General features: G+C 52.5%; 8 protein-coding genes across 8 annotated transcripts; 3 read left to right on the top strand and 5 right to left on the bottom strand.

The window, feature by feature from the left end:
• Positions 1-2,850: 2,850 nt before the first annotated feature.
• J4E78_002174 (uncharacterized protein) lies at positions 2,851-4,647 on the bottom strand (the record flags this gene model as incomplete). Its single annotated transcript, XM_049362822.1, has 3 exons — positions 2,851-3,895; positions 4,276-4,452; positions 4,511-4,647. The coding sequence occupies 3 exons, from the start codon at positions 4,645-4,647 to the stop codon at positions 2,851-2,853; spliced, it is 1,359 nt and encodes a 452-aa protein (XP_049225414.1).
• Positions 4,648-5,284: 637 nt separating this feature from the next.
• Positions 5,285-7,246, top strand: J4E78_002173 (uncharacterized protein; the record flags this gene model as incomplete). Its single annotated transcript, XM_049362821.1, has 1 exon — positions 5,285-7,246. The coding sequence occupies one exon, from the start codon at positions 5,285-5,287 to the stop codon at positions 7,244-7,246; it is 1,962 nt and encodes a 653-aa protein (XP_049225413.1).
• Positions 7,247-8,212: 966 nt separating this feature from the next.
• Positions 8,213-9,927, top strand: J4E78_002172 (uncharacterized protein; the record flags this gene model as incomplete). Its single annotated transcript, XM_049362820.1, has 4 exons — positions 8,213-8,474; positions 8,541-8,888; positions 8,953-9,078; positions 9,128-9,927. The coding sequence occupies 4 exons, from the start codon at positions 8,213-8,215 to the stop codon at positions 9,925-9,927; spliced, it is 1,536 nt and encodes a 511-aa protein (XP_049225412.1).
• A 161-nt stretch (positions 9,928-10,088) lies between these two features.
• Positions 10,089-11,974, bottom strand: J4E78_002171 (uncharacterized protein; the record flags this gene model as incomplete). The annotated part of the gene is made up of 2 exons (XM_049362819.1): positions 10,089-11,860; positions 11,914-11,974. The coding sequence occupies 2 exons, from the start codon at positions 11,972-11,974 to the stop codon at positions 10,089-10,091; spliced, it is 1,833 nt and encodes a 610-aa protein (XP_049225411.1).
• Positions 11,975-12,879: 905 nt separating this feature from the next.
• J4E78_002170 (uncharacterized protein) lies at positions 12,880-14,341 on the bottom strand (the record flags this gene model as incomplete). The annotated part of the gene is made up of 3 exons (XM_049362818.1): positions 12,880-13,078; positions 13,137-13,345; positions 13,469-14,341. The coding sequence occupies 3 exons, from the start codon at positions 14,339-14,341 to the stop codon at positions 12,880-12,882; spliced, it is 1,281 nt and encodes a 426-aa protein (XP_049225410.1).
• Positions 14,342-15,694: 1,353 nt separating this feature from the next.
• J4E78_002169 (uncharacterized protein) lies at positions 15,695-17,926 on the top strand (the record flags this gene model as incomplete). Its single annotated transcript, XM_049362817.1, has 6 exons — positions 15,695-15,982; positions 16,048-16,425; positions 16,487-16,783; positions 16,859-17,362; positions 17,426-17,737; positions 17,819-17,926. 6 exons carry the CDS (start codon positions 15,695-15,697, stop codon positions 17,924-17,926), a joined length of 1,887 nt encoding a protein of 628 aa, XP_049225409.1.
• Positions 17,927-18,547: 621 nt separating this feature from the next.
• Positions 18,548-19,522, bottom strand: J4E78_002168 (uncharacterized protein; the record flags this gene model as incomplete). The annotated part of the gene is made up of 1 exon (XM_049362816.1): positions 18,548-19,522. The coding sequence occupies one exon, from the start codon at positions 19,520-19,522 to the stop codon at positions 18,548-18,550; it is 975 nt and encodes a 324-aa protein (XP_049225408.1).
• A 2,154-nt stretch (positions 19,523-21,676) lies between these two features.
• On the bottom strand, positions 21,677-22,637 carry J4E78_002167 (uncharacterized protein; the record flags this gene model as incomplete). The annotated part of the gene is made up of 4 exons (XM_049362815.1): positions 21,677-22,067; positions 22,126-22,244; positions 22,294-22,476; positions 22,635-22,637. The coding sequence occupies 4 exons, from the start codon at positions 22,635-22,637 to the stop codon at positions 21,677-21,679; spliced, it is 696 nt and encodes a 231-aa protein (XP_049225407.1).
• Between the last annotated feature and the right edge of the window lie 70 nt (positions 22,638-22,707).

The following is a 22,707-nucleotide window of genomic DNA, read 5'->3' as shown; positions in this document are numbered from 1 at the left end:
ACGATACAGTACTAGAAGCTCATTTTACCCCGAAACCGAGGACAAGGGTTATGAAGGAGGGGTAGGGCACCTTGAGGCGGGCATGAGAATCTTCAATAATATTACTTCGAACCACTACCCCGCTTCATCACAGCCAGTTGCGAAGGAGACGGAGAGTGAAGCTTTTCAAAGGGACTTGGTCGATGTACCTGTCGACTCCTCAACGCCAGAAGAGTTTGGAGGATCAAGCGACGTGCCCGAAAAACCTGCCAATGGAGCAATGTCAAAGCGGAAACTCCAGCTTTGTTGGGCAACATTTATCCTGGCAGCTCTTGTCGTAGTTATCGGTGTAATCATAGGATCGCTCAGTTACGTAAAGCATGGCAGCGGGGATAACCAAGACAAAGCGACGATGGAAAGCGAGACGTTCAGTGCTTCGTCAACGCCGCTTCTGACGGAGTCACCAGCCTCTGAGAGAGTCACAAATGCCGCTATACCGTCAGAACCCGTTCCGACGAGTGTCGTGGTTGTTTCGTCTTCCATCGAAACGAGCGAGATCCCATCCTCAACGCCTACGCCTACGCCTACGCCTACGCCTACGTCTACGACTACGTCTACGCTTACGCCAACGTCCACTCTCGAGTCCAGCTCAGTACAATCATCGAGTTCCCTCAGCAGCCCGTCCTCCCAATCTTCTAACTTCATGCAAAGTACAGCTGTACTAGAAGATCTTGTTGGGAGGAGCGGCTATCTAGACCAACGTGCTGATGGTTCTCTCCGCTACGATTCGCTTCTGGACTTAGACCAAGGTGGGTACCTTGGTCGAAGAGAGGACCTAGAGGACTGTGAAGATGTTACTATAACAATTACTACCACGTTGACAACGACGATCACGAGTACTATTCGAACATCTAGAATGGTAGCTTCCAGTGCTGGCAGCGATTCAGCTTCGCCGCAGCCGCCAGAGCCCGAACCTGCAGAGACCGGTCCGAAGTGCATAACAAATACCATCTTTCATACTGGTGGTCTGCCCGATTCTACAGCTTCCTCGTATGATACCGATATACCCAGCATGGAAGTCTCTTCTGTTGCCGCCGACTCAACGGCTAGTCCAGATACGACACCTTTACCTACCGAAACCTCAGCTACTCTATCTGCAGGTGAAGAGACTGGAGTCATTTCGACATCTTCCGTTGCGCAAGCGGGACGACTAGCAGCACCGAATCTAGGGGAAAGTCTACGATATTTCCGGCGCTTTTTGCCACTGTTCACTGGGGATGTCGAGCAAAATCGGCATTTGCTTCCTTCTCTGACGATCATACCGACTGCGACAACGAAGAATTATGCCGCGGATAACAGCTACAGTGTGAAGGTTCTGAGTATGACCAGCAGCAATGCCGCGGTGCGTCGAGAAGTCCAGCATTGGAATTTCATGGGCAAACCGAATCCCGCAGTACCTTCGAGGATCCTTGAACGCCGTGAAGTGCCCGCCCAACCACCTTCTCCGCCAGGTTTAGAGGTACTGAAAACGTACTGGAAAGCCTCTTGGGAGCTGCGACTACTATTCATGCAATTGTGCTACTCCCTCAAAACAGAAGCACCCCCGACATCTGAGGATCTCAAGATGGGCGAAACGCTTAATACGACCATATGCGATAGCTTCGAGCAGGATTTCCCAGCAATAAGCGAAGGGGCAAAATGCGACTACAAGGACTATTTCCATAGGATACTGGACAAGACTACGGCAATGTGTGCCTTGGCCAAGGAAGGCGAGAAGTATGTTCAAAGTGTGAACTTGCTTTGCAACGTCAAAAACAGCATGGAAGGGAGTATTGAACAATGCGACGGCGATGACGAAGAAATGCCTAGTCAAGGCGGTGGAGGCGGAAGTAGTTTGTTGCCAGCAACCAGCAGACCGCCAATAGTAGATTCGACTGCTGAGTCGCCGACTGACATTGGCATGACTGGATCCGAATCGTCGTCCATCTTGCTCCAGGCCAATGCTGTCACGAACGTAGATTCGAACACGGGCTTCGCAACTCCTTCAAACATACCAATTAGTAACGCCCCTCTAACGCTGTCCCCAAGTACAGGGACTGGCATCCTTGGCACCACAACAATCATGAGCGCAACGCAAACCCCGCTGTCATCCAACACGATGCCTCAATCTCAGCCGAATTCTTGCCCAGCTGACATTCCAACAATCTCTTACCCTTTCAAAGCAGCTTGGAGCACCCCAATCATAACCTCCTTCCCAGACCCACCGACTATATCCACCTGGGGTCCTGTTTCTGCACGCCTAACAGGTCATAGTCTTGGTCTCTCGGTACCAATCCCATGTGGTTACACATCGAGCTTCGTAGACGATTCCACCGTTCCCAATATCGTGGTACCAAAGACATCGCAGATAGGCGAGATCTCATTCTACAACGGAGACGATGCATACAAAAAGCCGCCAACGTGCCAGAATGGGATGATAATGCATGGTGAGGCCATAGCGGCTATTGGTTGGCAACTGTATGACTGGGGCAGAGGAGGGAGCCTAGAGCAAAAGGAGAATGCGTTGTGTGGAAGAAAGATTATTGCTTCGTGTGCAGGGAATGGGGAGGTTGGATTTGACAGGAAAGAAGTCGAACTTTGGGTTAGAGATCGGTGTGCGGCCTGTAGGCCGATGGACCTGGATGTCCTGGACGACGTGTTCAAATTTTGTGCTCATAAGGATGTTGGAAGAGCGGCTGTTACTTGGAGGTGGGCTGAAGACGGTGAAAGCGTGAGCCCAACAGCTGGCTGATGGTAATTGTCGGTTCTGTGTATCGTGGTGTTTGGTATCATTCTGTAGCTCATTATATGGTCCCATTGACTTGTAATTCGCTATGCAGTACTCCAGTGTCTTGAGATGAGGTCCGCTGGCAGAACACCGCCGTTCTTCTTCATTGCATATACCTTCAATGGCCCGCCTTTCTCATCGTAGACTAGCACGGCTGCGCGCTCCTTCGTACCTGCGACGACCTCCTTTATTTCTGCCAGCAAACTCACCATCTTGCGCAGCCTGTCTTGATTGGCTTCCTCCCATCGGGGGTACTCCTTTTCAGCATGACTGATACTCACCGAGTGCACCGTACCCTTGTCATGGTTGCCGTTCATAAAGTAGGGCGTACGGCCGAACCAAAGCTGCGGTAGTGCTTCTGTAAGACGTGCGGCCTTCTTGGCTTTGATCTCCGCGAGCTTGGACGGGTCGATGAATGTTCCCTTTTCAACGACTACGGTAGGCTTATCGGCGGGAGTCTTTCGAGGTTTAGTTTGAGTTGGTGGCAGGCCTGCAATATTAAGTTGTGCCATAGCAGCGCTCACGGTGCTAACGGGCTCATCCCTAGGCTGTTTAGACTTCGAGTCCAGGACGACACCCGGGTCATCGTAATACGCATCGACTTCAAAACGGACAACGCAGTTCAAAGGGCCGATATGGTACCGAATGACCCTGTGATGACTGCTAGAGTTCCCCATTCCATGATCAGGCATCGTGAAGGTCTTCTCGAAGTTATGTCCGTAGCCCGCGTTCGGTGCACCATGGATCATTTGTTGAGCGTTCCGTTCTTTACGGCTAATAACGAGCGTATTGCCGACCATGTGTAAGCCCATGCAGAAAATGTCCAGTTTCCTCCCAGCCGAAAAATCGAGTAGCTTGCGAAGACTGTTGCGGTTGGCGATGATGTCGACTTGATCTAGCACGACGTCGGGTCCCATCACAGCAAGGGCAGCAAAGGCTGGCTCGAAAGGATACTTGGGTACGCGAGATGCGTTCTGATCGACGAAGTGTCTCCCGGAGTCCTGAGCAAGAGTGGTCGGCAGTGGTGGAGGATTCCATCTCGGGGGTGCACCAGGAACATGGATGGATCCATCATACTGCCAGTTGTAGCTACACAAAGTCTCGAAGCCACGCGCAGACGAGACCTTAGTGGTGTCTGGCTCCAGTGTTGCTGCTTCTATCGTGCGTACGGGCAACCCGGTGGTCTCCCGGAACATCCATGACGTTTTCCAAGAAGGCGCCTGGTGTAGAAGCTGTGCCCGGGGTTGTCCTGCTTTCGCAGATTGAGGCCTCAATCCCTTTGATGGGACTGCGTCTCCTTGAGCTAATATCGAAAGCTTCCCTTTAACGGGTACCTTCACTGTTGCAACTTCTGCTGACGCCAAAGAAGTTGTTACGGGCGGAGATGCTTTCGCTCCATTTCGCCTAGCACGCTCTCTATGTGTGGAGTCAGACTTGAGTGGAAATTGGGGCAAGATGGGCCTACTCACAGTTTTGCAGGACGCGCATTTCGTGCTTTCGGCCGTATAGCATCGTCTTCTTTGGTTACTGCAGTCCCGGCCGTTGTAGGGGGATCGCCGTCATCAAATGCCTCATGGGCTTGTAGCGCATTCGATGCTACTGAACTCTCGAATTCCACTGTTGCTGAATCCTGATTCTTGTGCTGGCTGCGCTTCTGTTAGTTGTCTGTACACTCGTACAGACCAGTGTCAGCGCAATACTTACCGCCTTCTACCACGTTGGCGTTTCTTGATCGGAGCGACCTTTTGACCTGACTTCTGCTCCCCAGTGGCTACTGGGATTCCACCGCCGTCAAGAGCACCTGGTCCCGTAGCGGGAGGCTGAGCCACGGATTGCGACATGTTTAGTGGAGTTGTTGGCTTGTTAAGAGTTCATATGCCAGCGTGACAGAAGTAGCATGCGTCGAGTAGCAACCGTAAGGCAGAACCCGTGTAGCGGGGTAGCTGTTGCGCGCATCAGGATATGCTTGTACAGCCTAAGTTTGAGACTGCCAAGTCTGTGCGCCGTCAGAGTCTGCTGGATTGGCTGAGTGAAGGTGAAGAGAAGTGCGCAGCCTTGGATGCCTATGCATTGGAGAAAGCATCATCGATAATACGCAGGATGAAGCGTGTCCGATATGCCTATCATCCGACCAGTCGACCCTTTACATATGGCAGAGATGTTACTGGAGGCGATGAAGCTGGTGTCGAACAATCTGGGGGGGGGTGTTTGTGGAGGTGCAGGTCTCACGTGCGCAGGCGATAATGATTGGCAGGGTCTGGATCGGTTACGCGTCATTCCTCTCGGAGTCGGAAGCATCCTTCAACTTAATTCCTACGATGCACACGACCATCTCCGGGCTTGGTGCTTCACTTCTACGCTTCTTACTTCCCCCTACTACTTTTAATGTCTAGTTAACTTCTGCACACGTCTCTTGGCCTGTCGCCTCCGCATGCTTGGCAAACCTCCTCCGCCGCAGCGTTAGGCGCACTATCTGCAATGTCGACCGTCTTCGCCTCCCTGGTACGCCCACCCAAGCTGCGACGCGCTTCCGCAGCTACGCAGCCCGCGGCCCAGCCTCCGCCCTCGATCGACAGTCATGGTCTCGACGAGCCCGACCTGCGCGACCTCAATGCCGCCCTGCAAGCGCTTACGGATATCTTCCCCGACCTGCAACCCGAGGTTTTCCGAGAGATGCTGTCTACTTTTAGCGAAGAGAGCAGGCTGCAAGTCGTCACCGAGACGCTCTTGAAGCATGGCGACAAGTACGTGCGGGGCCGGTACAGGAAGCCTGCTGAGCAGGAAGAGCAGCGGGAGACGGCGCAGAAGTACAAATACCGCAAAGAAGACGCACCGAGGGATACTCGAGGCATACCCCTTGCGCTGGAAGAGAAGTTCCGGTCACGACGGTATAAGGAGGCTGCCAAAGAAGCGCTGTATCAGGAATTCAAAGGCCTGAGCCACTCGACCATCAAGGCTGTGCTGGCTGAATACAACTACAGCTATACGCATGCACGACCGACGCTATTGGATCTGTCAACTAGAAGCTGGAGGTCCAGCATCACCAACTTCCTGATGCGCCGGAAGGCGCCGACGGCCAGTGATCACCCCCTGGTCATATGGACTCCCGCCGACGAACGCCTGAACCGTCCGTCTATGCCACTTCTCGTAAAGACTCGAAGCGACGAGCTGAACCAGGAGCTGTACAACGCACTCATTGTACCGGAACATGAGAAACACCGGAACGCGCAATTGCGACAGGACTATGACTTGGCCATGCAATGGAACGAAGAGGAGGCCGAGCGTGAAGGCGAAATGTACGACTGCGAATGCTGCTTCATACCCAACACGCTTCAGCAGATGTCGACCTGCGATATCGATGGCCACTACATCTGCTTCCGTTGCATACGGCATGCTATCAACGCTGCCCTCTACGACCAGGGCTGGGCGCGTAACATCAACACGGACCTGTGTACCCTGAAATGCATAGCGCCTATGACCGGTGGCTCCGAAGAGTGTCGTGGCTGCATACCCTTCTCGTTTGTGAAGCGCGCTCTTCTGGAAGAGCAAGATGGAAAGGACAACCTGAACAAACTCAACGAGCGCTTCGCTAGCGATGCACTGACCAGATCTCAGCTACCACTCGTACAGTGTCCCTTCTGCTCGTATGCGGAGTTGGATGACCTCGCGCTTCCAGATACCAACCTCTTCGCCAGCCTACGTTTCAAATCCCGCCCACTCATACTGGCTTCGCTGGCATCGGTGCCTTTGTTCGAGTTACTGTGCTTCCAAGCCACGCGAGCCTTACTTTTCGCATTTATTTTTATCTACACCTTCATCACCATCACATTTCGCCTGCCCGTCATCGCACCCTTTCGATCCGCCCTCAGGCGTGTCCACCTAAAGCGTCGCGGCCTTCGGTTCCAGTGTCTCTCCCCAAGCTGCGGTCGCGCATCCTGCCTCTCGTGCTCCCTTCCCTGGCATGACCCCCACACATGTTTCTCTTCCCAACTCACGTCCCTTCGTCTCACACTCGAACGTGCTACCACAGACGCAGTCAAGCGTACCTGTCCTCAATGCAACCTAGGCTTTGTAAAATCCGAGGGCTGCAATAAGCTCGTTTGTCTTTGTGGGTACAGCATGTGCTACATCTGCCGACAGGGTCTTGCGAATGAGGGCTATCAACACTTCTGTGGACACTTCCGCGAACGGCCCGGACAGCCATGCGGCGAGTGCAACAAATGTGATCTATACCGCGTAGAGGACGAAGAGAGGGTGGTCAAGAGGGCCAAAGATAGGGCCGAAGCAGAGTGGTGGGAGGCGCAGGGCGATGGTGCGAAAGAAGGACTGCAGAAAGAGGTTGGGAAGAACGAGGGCTCTGCGGCGAAAGGGGTTGCGGGGCTGAAGAGGGGAAATTGGGAAGCCTGGATCGAAGGCGTACTGGATAGTGTGCTTGTTTAATTATTTGCTGTTGGCGTTCGGATGTGGCCACAGACCGTCAGAAAGATTGATACCCAGAATTGATATTGTACAGCGTCCCTCGTGGACGCCATCTTACTTGCAACTCTTTTGATCAGTCCCCGTGATGGCTGTTCTATCGGTAGTGAGATATCCTTCAAGTGACATTACAATTTTCGATATTTGACGTACACATTCTTTGTGCAAGACATGATACATTTATCCCCAGCTCTTCCGGCGGAACGCCTGGCATATACGCGAGAATGGATACTGCATCGATCTTTCTCCCGGGGTCCAGGGTCTACAGAAATGTAGAGCGTTCGTGACAGAGGAAGTGGTGAAGATAAGTGCATTCTAGCGTACACTTCCGTTCTGCAGGGCTTATTTCCGAGATATCGCTCTTACCTTTTGCAGTTGCTAAACATACAAAGTCCATAGGCGCTCACGACGTTGGCTACCGTTGTACCCCTCATCAGGGACCAACACACCACCTTCCTAACGTCACCTAGCGCCCCGCAAGCGAACGGGGAGCGTTATCAGCCGCGATACTATCTCCACTGACATCATCACGTCTACACATTAGCAATCTGCTATCACACGCTGCACTCTTGGCTATTCCTCGGAAGAAAGATCTCACTGTGTCGCCTACGATGCAGGCTAGAGATCTGGGACCTATCGCGCGTTCATCGGCTTGTCGCTACAGGGTTCATGATAAGGGATGCTGGTCGGAAGAAACGATGTTTGGCTGCCATTGAGGACGCAGAAGCGATCTTCGATAGATGCTCCTTGATAGGTAATGCTGTATGCCGGGTATGAGGTCGGCATGCATGTGAGGGGCGACACGGCAATGCAGATGTTGGGATGGTAGGGTACTGGGTTCGTTACATATACCATGTCGCACCACATGCTACATGGAAACTAATCGAGAACAATAACTGCTTTACCTGTCCTCGTCTCTATATCGGCAAGATGAGTATCCCGGAGAAAGAGATAGCCCACGAGTCGAAATCGGGCGACACTTCTCCTTCGCGACCGCATTCGGACGTCGAGATTGGTACCATCGAGGAGCCATCCAACAACGGCGATGAAGCACTCAAGTTTCTTAAAAATGCACACAATGTCGGTGCTCTCACGCCAGAAGATGAGCGAAGACTGGTTCGAAAGATTGACTGGATGATCATGCCACTCATGTGGTGTTGTTACTGTTTGCAGTATCTGGACAAAACACTGGGTATGTCAGCTCTTTGCATTGCTGCATCACTACTCTGCAACCGAACATACTGACAGTTCATACTAGTGAACTACGCGGCGGTGATGGGTCTCTACGAGGACGCGAACATCAACACGGCACAATTCTCCAACCTCGCTCTCTTCTTTTACGTATCTTACCTCGCGCTCGAGTTCCCTCATGGCTACGGCATGCAGCGTCTGCCTACTGCAAAGTACCTCGGTGCAGCCGTGATACTCTGGGGTCTCGTCACGGCACTCACATGTGTGTGTAAGAACTACGGCGCTCTAGTAGCTACACGCGTCCTATTGGGTTGCTTCGAGTCGGCCGTCGCGCCCAGTTTGATCCTGATAACTTCGATGTGGTATAAGAAGAAAGAACAACCGCTGCGAACCGGTATCTGGTATCTCGGAGTTGGTAAGTCCTGGCTGTACGAAATTCATCTGAGACATATACTGACTTCGTACCTCTACCCCTGCAGGAACAGGAACGATCATTGGAAGTCTGATCAGTTTCGGGTTTCAGCACTACGACAGTGCCACGTTTACTAGCTGGCAGATCATGTTCTTGGTCGTGGGCTTGGTTACTGTCTCAGTCGGTATGACTGGTATGTGAATCACTACAACGGGTTTTCGAAAAGGTGCTGACTTAGGTAGTGGTGTTGCTTCTTCCCGACAACCCCATGTCCTCTCGCCTAACCCCAGCAGAGAAGGTATGGGCCATCGAACGCCTACGTGAGAACCAAACCGGCATCGAGAACACGCATTTTAAGTTTCACCAAGTGCTCGACTGTTTCAAAGACCCGCAGACATGGATGTTATCGATCATCACCATATCATCCAATGTACCCAACGGTGCAGTGTCTTCCTACCAGGCCACACTCATCAAGTCATTCGGCTTCAGCTCCAAAACTACAGCTTTGCTACAACTACCTTCGGGTGCCGTCAGCGTCATCTCCATTCTCATCGCTACATACCTCGCCGGTCGTTTCAACCAACGCGCACTAAATGTTGTCTCCTTGCTTATACCTGGCGCGCTGGGAGGCTGCCTCATGGCTTTCCTTCCCGGTGAGTCCAGAGTAGGGAAGCTTATTGGGAACTACCTTACCAACTGCATTGGCTCCAGCTTACCGCTCCTCTACTCCTGGGTGTCTGCGAACATTGCCGGTCACACGAAAAAAGTAACCATGAACGCTATTTTGCTCATGTCTTTCTGCTTGGGAAATATTATCGGACCGTTGACATTCCGCCAAGGCGATGGGCCTGACTTCATACCAGCCAAGGTCACCATTGTAGTGACTTGCGCATTCGCAGCAGCCATGGCGCTGGTATTGAGAGCCTACTACATGTGGGAGAATAAGAAGAGGGATCGAGAGGACGACGGGACGCATCTTGAGAACGAGGAGTTCCTTGACTTGACAGATCGCGAGAATAGGCGGTTTAGATATAGGTTGTAGGAAGGGCAAAGGATAGGTAGCCCAATGGGAAAGCACGAGGCGGTTCAGTACGAGCCTCCTTCTCACACTCAAATCATCGACCATACTGGATTGAACTTCATCGGATGCAAGAAACTTATAAGTTAATCAACGCTAATTTACATGCTACAGTCCACACCACCCTAAGGGGTACCCGCACTACCCCGTAGTTCATTAATGATGATATCCGCCGCCTTCTCACCAATGACAAGTGCCGTGTTATTCGTGTTACCACCCACATTCTCCGGAGGGATACTGAGATCCGCAATCTTCAACCCCTTAACGCCGTGCACGTTCAAGGAGGAATCAACAACACCATCCTCCTCCCTTGATGCCATCTTGCACGTGCCAAGTGAGTGCCACGTTGTGTTGACGTTCTCTCGTAGCCACTGCTCGATGGCAGCATCATCTTCCTTGCTGTAGACCAAGTCCTTGACGTTTTCCAAAGGCCCTTCGACATTCTCTTGTAGGGCGACCGCGGAATCGGCAGCGAACTTTGGATGGCCCGCAGCCAATTCGCCACGGTAGAACTGCGTACGTCGCAAGATCTCGCGTTGCTTCTTGTACGCCCAGATTTGCTTCTTGAGATCAATGTCGTCTTTGTCGTTGAAGAAGCCCACATCGAAGTCTAGTGGGTCATCGTGCTTCGGGCCGGTGATGTGCATGTGTCCGCGCGAGTAGGGATACGCGGTGTAATTGCCTGCTGTGACGTACTGGCCCGCAGGTATGCTTGCTGGGTCGCCCAAGAAGCACGACACCAGACCACACAGCATCAACGGACGGTTTGGCGCATCCTTGAAGTCGCGGTTCCACGCTTCTTGAAACTCTGGTCCGAGAGAAGTGACTTCTTCTTCAGTAGGACGTAGCTTGGAGGATATGTCGATGCCGTTCCAGCCTAGCATGGGGTCTTTGTTCTTCATCATCTCGGCAACGTCGGCACGTCCGCTGAGGATGCCATCGATGGTTTGATCGGGCGCTAGGGCAGTCTTGTAGGGGTAGAGAAGCAGGTGGTGGTCTTGGTAGTCCTTTCCTACACCAGGTAACTCTTCTACGAGAGGTACACCAGCACGTTCAAGGACCTCCTTGGAGCCCAGGCCCGAACGTTCGAGGATGGGTGGTGTACCGCAAGCACCAGATGTGACGACGACCAACTTGCGAGCCTTCACAGCCTTCACAGGATGCATGCTCAGACCAATTTCAGCTTGAAACTCCGGGTTTGGTGTATATTCGACACCAGTGGCACGCTTGTTCTCGTCGAACAGTACGCGCACCACCTTCGATTCGACGAGAACATGAAGGTTGGAATACCGCTCATCCTCAAGCTTCGGGTGGAGGTATGTGTGTGCGGTATCTTGGCGTTTGCCCTCTGGTGACACGTAGCGTTGCCATCGCGCAATACCGTTGTTGTCGTCCAGGTTCTGCAAGTCTTCGATCTCAGGGTAGCCGACCTTCTCAGCTGCGCTTATGAAGTCGTCTTCAGCAGCCTTTGCGCGATAACCTCCGTCTGAGACATGGATTGGTCCGCTGTGGCCGTGGTGCTCTTTCGCTCCGGGTCCATGGTAGGTCTCTAGCTTCTTTAGGTGTGGCCACATCTCCTTAGCTGACCAGCCAGGTGTGTTCCAGCTATCGAAGTCCGATCTTTGTGCTCGTGTGTACATCATGAAATTGATTGAACTGCCTCCGCCCAAGGTACCACCGCAAGGTACAATGGGTTCACGATCGGCTAGCTGCTTCGACTTGTTTCCTTTGTAGAAGAGAGCGGTCTTGGTGGCAGGCAGTAGGTTCTGCAGGTAGAAAACGGGGTTGACAACGCTGGCGACATCTTTGTTGTTCGCGCCCCCTTCGATTACAAGAATAGAGAGGGAGGGGTCATCTTCAGCAAGTCGACCGGCTATGATACAACCCGCTGTACCGCCTACACAAAGATGTCAGTGGGGGATTCGATGAGGGTGAATATGATAGACATACCTCCAGCGATGATGACATCTACATCATTAATGTCGTCTGCAAGCTTGTTGTATATACCCATCATGAAATCTTGTTATGATCTGGGCACTCTGAGAAGATGTTCGGATACCAGATGACAAGACAACTGTCAAGAGTCAGATTTGGGAGTCCAGCAATCCGTTTAAGTAAATGTTCAGTATTTCTTTGCCCCTCGCAAATAAAGTTCGGCCACTTACAGCCCATCACAGACCATTTATCGGATGCCATAGGTTTTTTGTGAACTTGAGTACCGCACTACCCCATCTTCTGCTATTTTCGGCTTGGCGCCGGTGATACTAGCGGACCCTTTCCGCGCATCTAGATGGCGACCCCAAGGCTTAGGGAACGCTACGAGCTATTAGCTCTCACAACAACTGAACGATCTCCCATGCCGTCCACTCAGAATAGCCTTGTGTTTGCGCTATCAGCCATGGTGGTGGTGAATAGCACATCAGGTGTTCTTTCCCCGCATTCGTGAGCCGTAACCTAACGGCGATCATATGCGCCTGTCCGAGAACCGCGGATAACGATTGTGAAAAGAAGGACGTAGAGAGGTACAATCTAGAACGTGTGTTCCACGCAGTTTTTCAAATTTGAGCTGGTGGTGGCGATGTTAGCAAACACTTCATTCGTAGAGCACAAAAGATAAGAGAGATTGTGAAAGAGTGTAACGAGGTATCTTGGAATTTCCGAAGGCCTACTTTCGGATACTTGAACCCTGCAGCCCACTAACACTGCGCATTCGGAACCATGGATCGATACACGGTAACCGCAAGAGTCGATGGCATGTGCAGGCTAAGGCACTAGGACGTAAAGTCCCGGCTTGTTGGGGCGAAAGTTCATGAAAAAGGAAAGCTATCCTCGATCACATCCACATATGGCTGCCTTCTTCAGAAATACGAGATTATAACCGAGTTTTCGCCGTACGACGGTGCCAAGCATCGCATCTTAGAAGAGCCGATCAAGACCCATGTCAAGTATGTTTTGGAACTCGACGCGACGCTTGCCAGCGATACTACGCTTTTTGGGCTTGGCGTCCGCCGCGATGTAGTGCTCGATGATGTTGACGGTAGCGCCCAACGTATGGAAGGGTGCAAGATTGTCGAGCATGAGGTTAGCGCTCTCGTCGTCTTGAATGGAGTCGTGCCTTAGGAGCGCAACGTTAGTGATTGACCGAAAGTAAATCGTACCTTGGGCTGACTTACCAATGAATGACGACCTCTCGCAAGTCTGGCGCCTTCAACAAGATCTCGAATACGAAATTGGAGCGCTGGCGAAGAAGGGCAGGGAAGATGGCCTCGATGGAGTCGGTAGTGTCGGCGCGGATCCAGGCCGAATCCCAAACGAAAGTGATATCAACCTTTCGGATATTCTCCATAGGAGAAAAGGCAGCATCGGTGATCTGGCTGAAGGCCTAAACATTGGTTCACGAAGTCAGTACATGTCACACGTTGATTCATCCAAGGAAATGACTTGCCTCCTCGAAGAAAGACGTGTGAGCGAAGCTACCAGTCGCGTCGATACGTAGGACGGCTACATCGTAGAACCAGTTCTTTGCCTCGTTGTTCAGCTGGCGGGAGGCCAACAGGAGCTGGACCGGCGGAGGACAGTGAGTGATGCGCACGAAGTTCGGTATGTGGCGCCACTTGTTGTGAGGTCGGAATACGGGTGCTGGAGGAGGAGGCTGAGCTGCAACAACTGTAGCAGCAGCGTTACCGCCGTCATCAGCCAAATCTTCGTCGCCATCGCTATCGCCTTCGGCCTCGTCCTCATTGTGTAGGTGGGCACCCTCGGACTCTTCGCCGTTGTCGCCCTCATCCTCGCTGTCACCCTCACCGGCATGTCCTTGTCCAGGTTCTTCCGCTGCCATCCCGTCTTCGGAGTGGTGGTCGGGGTCAACTTGAGCCGTAGCTTGGGCTGGAACGTGGACGCTAGCAGTTGCCGACTGGGTATCGTGCGCGCCGGCGACAGCTCCTTCTACCTCATCGTCCTCATCTTCGCCGTCCAAGTCAGACTCAGACTCATCTTCAGCTTCATCCTCATCATTGACATCTTCCTGATCTGCTCCTTCGTCCTCATTTCCATCTTCGTCTTCGTCCTCGTCCTCGTTTTCGCTGTCCTCCGCGGCATCTTCGTTCTCTTCTTGATCATCCTCCTCACTGTTGTGGTCGCTTACAGCACTCTCGTCATCGTGATCATCGTAGTCGTTGGCGTATACGACGCGCGGGGTGGGACCGTTGGGGTTGTCAATGGCGTCTTGGGCAACGAGTTCCTTGACCTCTTTCTTCTCGAACCAGTAGCGGAGCAGCTTCTTAGGCTTGACGTCGCGCGCGGCCACATGCTCGAAAATGGAGTGTCGCACCTCGAGCGGGAGGTCCATGAAGGCGGGTGCAGCCTTGTCGTTGGTCATGGCGGGCAGTTGGTCGCGCGTGAGTTTTGTAGAATGAGCTGCGCAGGGAGATGTAAGGTAGAGAGGCTTGCGAGCGGGATTGGCAGCAAGCTAGAGAGAGAATACGGGCGAGATCAGGGTTCAAGTAAAGTTGGTGCCGCAGTTGCCTGCAGTGGGCTGCGCGGGGCTTGCAGGCGTTTGTGTAGCCAGAAACGCTGGAACGCGGAGCAGGACCAGAAGTGAAGGAGCGGACGAGAGCCACTGAGGGGCACGCCCAAGCGTCGAGAGGTCCATCATGACCAACAGGGCGCTCAGGTCTGGATGCGTCGTTTCGCAGTCGCTGGTAGCTATGGAGTCGCAGTTGACCCACCGTCGCGCCTTCCCCACGGAGCTTGACGCGCTACGTCAGCCCCTTGCCTGATTGGCTGCAGCCATCTCGCGACTCCCGGCCAGCTTCCACTCCATTAGACTCAATGAACGTCATCCTTTCCATCGCGTGCCACGAGATCTCAGCATTGCCGAAACCTTTACATGGCAGCGCAAGTCCCCAGCCACCAGGGTGCACGTCGTGTATCTCATTGAGATCCTTCCCAGCACAGGAGCAGCCCTACGTATGCATATGGAACATCACGCACGAGAATTCTGTGCAAGGCTTCGAACCGTGAGTCTAATACATGGACACACTCATACGCCTGTAGTGCATCGATGCATCCCTTGTGACATGCTATATGCAGTTCCCGGGCTGCCCGTACGCTCCTTCCGAGTTGCTGACACCACGCTCATCACGAAAGAGCACTTCCGCCGAGCCCTACTACCCTACATGGACAGGACATAGGCTGTAAAAGATGCAGCCGCACTCGAAAAATAGCATTTCTCCTTTAGCACTTGTGTTTACTGGTCCACCTATTGCTGCAGCACGCCCATCCCGCGGACGATGTTTGGGTAACTGGCTAATCGAGGCATGTAGAGGAGGCTGCAAGCTCAAGGCACTTGCCGGTTCTCCAACGAGGAGACTCGAGACTTCCCTGACTATCACGTTTCAGAGTAGGCCTTGCTGTCTTTGGAGCAGGACCGTCGTCAGGTTCAACATGTTCCTCCTTCCTCCACTTACAACAACAGTAAACATCAACACATCATGGAGCAGCAGCACCTCACTGCTGCTGCCCGCCTACAAGCTACGTGCATGCCCATTCTAGAGTATATAATCCCTTCCTCGGGTCTCCATCCTCCATTTCTCTCTCACATCGCAACTCAGCCCAGCAACTCTACCAGCAACTCTTCTACCCAGCTCATCCATCCATCATCCATACCTGAGCCCACCCCATCAACGCATTCCGCAGGCAGAGCTTGGTTACTCCAACCACGACCTACGCCATGCGTCTCACCACCAGTGTCATCGCTGGCTTCATCGCCTTCGGTGCCGCTACGCCTGCCGGCCTGGCAGTCAAGCCAAGTTCCATTGAGGACCCTGTCGATGCTGTCCCAGCCCAACACACTCCCGTCGTGGACGGAAACTGGCACATTGGCTGCGACAAGAACAACTACTGCTCCTACTACCAGGGAGACGACGTGGCTGTTGGCAACACCAACTCAGTGTCTCCTCGTACCATTGCTCTGTCGGAAGCCTCGTGCAAGCAGTGCTCAACTGAGGACCCTTGCGACGTAAGTCTTCCTTATGTCCTCTTCTTTCGGAATAGGACGATCTTTGCTGACATTCTGTCTGGTAGTATTGCACGTCTTACAGTTTCGATTGTCGGGACTGTGACCATTACCAATGTTACGACGCATTTTTGAAATCCCGTGGCTGCTTCGACATCCAACCCGAGCTTGCCGACGTCATCCGCAATCACACAGTGACAGCCACCATCCTCGAGACCACCATCAGCACTTCTGTCGTCACTGTGACCGCCATGCCTACTTCTGAGACGTCGATTTCCGACATCACCACTACCGTCACGCTTGCTCGTACAGCCCTACCCCCGACGCACACTGGTCTGGCCCCTCGCGATGAGCTAGCCTCCAACGATGGCGACAACCAGTCACCTACTCGTCGCACTGCCTTCAAGCAGTCGGAATGCTTCCCTTGCAATGACCAAACTTGCCCAGTACGTTGATTCGTCTCAGGTTTCTTGCCTGTACTCAGCTTGTTAACTTATCTTTCCTCAGGAATGCCACGCCGACTGCGCGGAGTGCGACAAGTACCTTTGCAACAACTTGGCCACTCACATGACGGTGTGCATGAGCGTCCGTTCCAAATGGCAGCCCCCGGGCTTCAACGTCTCTGCTTCCGGACCGAGCGAGACCACAACTACCACTGAGACAGTGGTCATCTCAACTGTCGTTAACCCCACGTCCTCGCCAGTCGTCACCGTCACCGTGCCCGCCCCTGTTACCAGTACCACTACTGTCGTCGTAGCTCCTCAGAGCTCCCCATGCACTACGACTACTACTTCGATACCTATAGTAACCAGCACTGTGACAGTTGTTACTCAGCGTCCACAGACCAGCACCGTGACAGTTATTTCTCAACGTCCACAGACAAGCACTGTGACTGTCGTTGCTCAGCGTCCCCAGATCACCACTGTCGTCGTGACAGCTCCTCGGGTTCAAACCACCACTGTCGTCATGACAGCTCCTCGGGTTCAGACTACCACTGTCGTCGTGGCAGCCCCTCAGATTCAGATTAACACCGTCACTGTGGAGAAGCCGGCTTCCACTGTAATCTACCAGCAACCAGGCACCACATCCATCGTTACTGTACAGAACCCAGCTTCTACTGTCGTCTACCAGCAACCAGGCACAACTTCCACTGTCACCTATCACTACCAGGATCCAGCGTCCACCATCATGCTCCAGCCACCAACTGTTACTGCTTCGCGCTCACCACACGTGCTCGAGATTCCCGTCACTGTGATCACGACCGCGACCCACACCGTAGCCAGGTCAGTTCGTGCCAACCAAACCCCTGCGCCTATGTCTCCCCGCGATAGCATCATCGCCAAGCCAATGTGCGACTCTTGCGACGGCAACCCGGAGTGCGATGTAAGTTGAAGCACCAGTCCATCGTGTGCTCATAGACTTCTGACTGACTTCCGCTACAAACAGGGGTGCGATTTCGCTTGCGACGAAGACCAAGGCTGTGAGCACTTCCTGTGCAAAGACCCTCTCAGCGAAGCGGAGATCTGCATAAGCCTCCTAGAGGACGCCGAGGCGTCCAAAGCATACGACACGTCCATGGCTTCCGGCGATTTCCTTGGCTCCGCCGCGATGCTTCTAGTGCTCGCCGGCGATGACGCCCCTACTTCCAACACAACGACCACCCATTTGCAGCCGGCGATCTCCAACGGAACCCGGCCAGACTTCTCCTTTGCCGATGAGGATTGCTATCTGTGCGAGTCCGGTGATGAGTCTTGCAACGTAAGTCACTGCCTTGCCCACCCACCCCCTGCAATGTTGCATCATCTTCATTGGTACAGTTCGTCGACTAACTCCTCCCAGATGTGCGACTGGCAGTTCACCTGCGGCATCAAGAAGAAGTGCTTCCACAACGGCGCACGCGAGGTTGTCGAGTTGTGCTTCGAGAAAGGCGAGAAGTGCCGTCCTTGAACCGATTCCGCCGGGCATTTCTCTTCGTGCCGACTGAAGCGAGCCATCCTGCGATGCCACGAACCGATGAGGTAGCTGGATTGTCGCTTTTGGCTCTGCTGTCTTTTTGCACGCTTCGTTGGTCGCGTCGCTCCGTTTCACGCTAGTGTGAGCTTGCGCTGGCTTCTGCCATGTTCTTTCTCCTGTTGTTTCTCTTCCCCTTTGTTGCTCCGCGTTAGTAGTTTGTAGCTTCTTCTGAATACATTACATCCCCTTAATTTCTGAGATACTTGCTTCCTTGTTGATGTATACTCACCGATCGCATGTTCTGACTACTTGCTTTGCAACTTGCCGATAGAGTCCGCGATGGTCAGTCGTTCTCAAAGAGGCCGCTCACTCGACTCATGATTGCTTCAGTGACACTGTCCTGCATTGGAAGCGTGCATGCAATTGACCGATACACTTACAATCGGCACTGGGTGACATAAGACCTGGCAGAATGCCTGTCATGAAAGCCCCCAGGACGCATATAAATCGGACATACGATACAGTTGTACATTCTTTGTTCTCACTTTCTGTAACGCATACCCTTTTCCTAAGTCGAAACTTCATCTAGTCAAGGGGATTGCAGAGCCATTTCACTCAACCCCAGACCAAGTCAATTCTCTCGCCCTTGACTTTCGAATTGAACCACTCGTAGATCTCGACGTCACTCTGTACTACACGTGCACCATCAAGAACTCCGCTTCTACCCAGCCTCTCCGTCGCGAATTGTAACTCCATGGTTGCCAAATTTCTAGCGATGCACGCTCTGCTTCCTGCGCCAAATGCGAACCAGTACTTCGACATAGCTTCTGTTGGATTCAGCCATCTTTCAGGCCGGAAGCTCCTTGGTGAGGGAAAGATGTCCGGGTTGAAGTGCAGCTCATATGCTGAGCAACCGACAATGGCACCAGCTGGGAAGTAGGTGTTTTTGAAAGTCCAACCTCCTGCAGGGACCGTATGAGGTAAGCGCGTAGGATTTGCCATGCTAATTCGGAGGCCTTCTTTGACAATAGCGTTGAGATAGGGTAGCGCTTGAACGTCCTGCGCATCTGGACCAAGGGCAATGTTGTTGTTAACCTCATCCTTTAGTCTTTCGTACATGTCTGGGTACAACGCCAAATTGCGCATGATCGTTGCCAAGTTCATCCCCGTAGAATCTGTCCCAGCGAAGATGAGGTCTTTGCACTGTGCCTTGACTTCGGAGTCGCTGAGTCCCGCAGCGAGTAGACGCCCGGGGTATGTTGTTGACTTCTCGGAGGTATTTGCTACCAGTGTGCCGATGAACTTGTCAACAAGCATCATGCTATCTTCAGTCTCTGGATCGGGCAACCATTTGGCAACGGCCCATTCCAACCACGTGAAAGCGAAATTTGGGAGGTAGAAGAAGCGGCCGACAGCGACAAATGCGTCCACGAACGCGCTCACGCTGAGCACTGGACCGCGTTCGCTGACCCCATCGTAATTCTCCCGGAACAGGTGCGTAGAAACTGCGTCCACAGCCAGGCTTCGCGTCAAGTTGAGCACGTTGACAGGCCGCTTTGTCATGGCTTCGTCCCTCAATCGCTCCACCATACGATCGACGCATCCCCAAATTGCTCTCTCATTTTCCCTTAATGCTTTTGTTGAGAACAGCGGGACCACAGCTTTCGCTCTTGGGCTCCTGTAGTCCGTGTCGATAGTGGAGAAAATAGTCTTGTGGCCATCAATATCGAAATTTGCATAGCACGCCGCTTTCGGAAAGCCTCCTTTCGATACGTAGATTGCAGGTACAGCATCCGCGTCGCTTATATCGACTTCGTTCGGTGAGACTCGGACATACGGGCCGTATTGTCCGTGGAGTTTGTGAATCGTGCTTGCTTCGTCTCCGATGTAGGCGTGGTAGTGAAGGAAAATGCTGGTTAGCTTAGGTAATACGGGTCCAGGGATGTGGGATAGAGGATGGAAGTAGATGCGATATACTGAACGGATCAATACAAGCAGGAAAGGCGTGAAGAACAAGGCTGTTATGGGATGAGCCGATATCGCGCCAACAACGAGGCTTTGAAGCGCCATCGGAACTTCGAACAGCTGAACGGCTACATTGACGATCTGGCAGTCGTCGTGTCTTTTATGTGAGTCGTGGTTGGTTGAGTCACCGTAGCGTTAGTGGGGTGCTATCAACGGCGATCATGGAGATAAGGCGTCATCCACTCCCACTTTGGACTCTCCTTGACATTGCAGAAACTAGGACGCATTATACATTATTGCTCTAGGTAAATACATGTAGTCTAAGTTCCCCTCATTATTACTCATTTTCGTTCCCTTTGATGGTGCCGGCGCGATCAACCCGCGAAACCCGCTAACAGCAAGCACATCAAACAATGTCCCTTCTTCTTCTACCTGGCCATCTAACTCAAATCACTGGCCCTACCATCCTTGGTCGAAGGCGTCAACTCCACGTCCGCTGTATCATCAGCCATCGCACCCTTCTTCGACCTCCTCCACTGATGTACAGCAATGCAACTCAGCAGGGCCATTCCCGCATGTAAAAGGCCCAGTAACCCCTGGAATCCCACCTCAGCATATCCAAGGCTATCCCAATACGACTTGTTATAAGTGTTACTCTCATCGTTGTAGATGATGAGCGTGTGTAGAAAGCAGATGGCCCCATAAAGACACACCATGACCAAAGATACTGTGAGAGTAAGGATGGGATGGAACAAATTTGGTGCGGAGGCTGAAGATGGTATAGCCACGAGGCTGAAGATGGTGTAAATGGTATCTGGGATCATTGCGAACCCTGTGCGGAAGAACCAATCATTCCTAGATACAGAGTCAGTCCGCGCTTTATTCGATCGGTCCGACTTTTGGAATCTTGATAGACTATGTGCTGTGACTTACGCATAGCTTTGCCAGCGGGGGTCGTTGTCGCGATCGTTAAATCCGTACTTGAAGGAAGCATTGTGGGAAATGATGATGATGATAAAGACAAAAAGAATAAATGCCTTTACGAGAAAGAGATGGTGATGGAAGCGTTGAGGTCCTTGCCAAAGTGGACTTTGAGGACGAGTGAAAGATGCCAGGATGCCCATGTTTGGAGGTACTTTAGTAACGCGTAGATGAAGCTGTGGAAGAATCTCGGGAGTGCAATATATCAATACTAATAAAATGAGACGCGAGATTGAGTGGATGTGTTCTCACTATAAGTACCTCTACTTAGCAAGGCGCAAAAGAGAAAGTTGATCAACACACAGGTCGCCTTATCGTGGCGCGTACCTTCAACGCAGGTCCCGTATCTGTGCACTTGACGTCTCAGCCTGATGATCACTCCGCAATTCCTCGACTATCTCGAAGATCGACCCAAGGGCAAAATAGCTGGGTTTTGTTGGTTGGTGTCAAACACAGCCTACCATGCCAAGTTCGGGCTGTGTTGCCGGTCAAGCATAGGTACCGTAAGCGAGGCGCGCCACTAGAGGAAGATGTGTGAAACTAGCTCGTGGACACAGTACAAAAGAATGACGCAATCATCGAAACTACTTTCGCAAGGTGGAACTCAAACGGGGGGTTATTCGTGATATTGAATGCTCGACTGGAGCAACAGCCTACGGGCCGATATGCGGCATTTATGCAACATCCTGGGCTGGAAAACCCCATACATGCCCACTCCAACAACACGGCATGGTGGTGACGGATCCAGTGATGATGTGCAACGTTGACGGCATCCAGCTTGTCTCAAAGATGAGAAGTCTAGTTTTCAAGATGAACACCTAAACATGCGTTAACTCGGAGATCAAACTCGCGATTGCACAAATGCTTACTATCAACATTGTTGTTGTAGATCATGTTGGTGTTGTTGTTCTTGAGGTAGCAGTTCTGGTCAAACCAAGTAACGGCAACACATCCTGTTGTAACAGAACACACGTCCACACACTTGGTCATGGACTCGGTTGACTTGTAGGCAATGTCGCCACCATAGTAGTCCCAGTTGCACTGTGCAATGAACGGCTTCTGGTTCGCAGTGGTGTACCTGCACTTGTCATCGGTAGGGCAGTCGATGACGTCGGTGCATGTCGAGGAGCCAGGCGCGGGCTCTGCGATGGTCGGGCCCTTGAGCTGATTGCCGGTGGACACGTTGGTTCTGCAGGATGAGTTGGAAAGTTGTTGGCAATAGATGGACGTGTTAGAGACAAACTTACGCTGGCCGGGCAGTACCCTTGGGGTTGCCCAGAAGGTAGCAGAAACTTCCCTTCATGTTGAATGCGACGCAATCCTTGTGTCGAGAGCAAGCATCTGCGCAGTCGACGAATACATCGGCCTTCAAAGGTGTGAATAGTATTCTAGTCTTCTTCGGGATTCTCACGTACCTGGGCGGAGTCGATGATGGGGCCGTTGTAGTCGGTCGCACAGGTGAGCTGGAATACAGCACCGTTGGTGGACGTAGATACGCAACCGTTCCAGCGAGGGCATGTAGGTATAGCGGGGCAGTTTCGCATCTGGCGCGGAACCAGTGCAGAAAGTGCAGCCGTCGAAGCGATGAGTGTATAGTGCTGTGGCATGGTCAGTATAGCTCATGGAATCGCGCATGTAGCCCCGAAATCGCTGCTTGGATACAGATCCTGTATTGCGGCTTGTCCAGGAGTGTTGAAACTCTGATTTGAACGGAAGATATGCGGCATGGCTACAGAACTGGACAATTGTGACTTACCATCTTGAATAGTGGTTAGGGTTGGAAGGAATGAATGAGTGAGTATGAGCCGGAAGAGAAAAGGGTGGGATGA

Source organism: Alternaria triticimaculans (genome assembly GCF_023758025.1).
Source record: "Alternaria triticimaculans strain BMP 0046 chromosome Unknown scaffold_2, whole genome shotgun sequence".
Lineage (NCBI taxonomy): Eukaryota > Fungi > Ascomycota > Dothideomycetes > Pleosporales > Pleosporaceae > Alternaria > Alternaria triticimaculans.
Note: the sequence above shows the minus strand (reverse complement) of the source record. Positions and strands in the feature narration are given on the sequence as shown.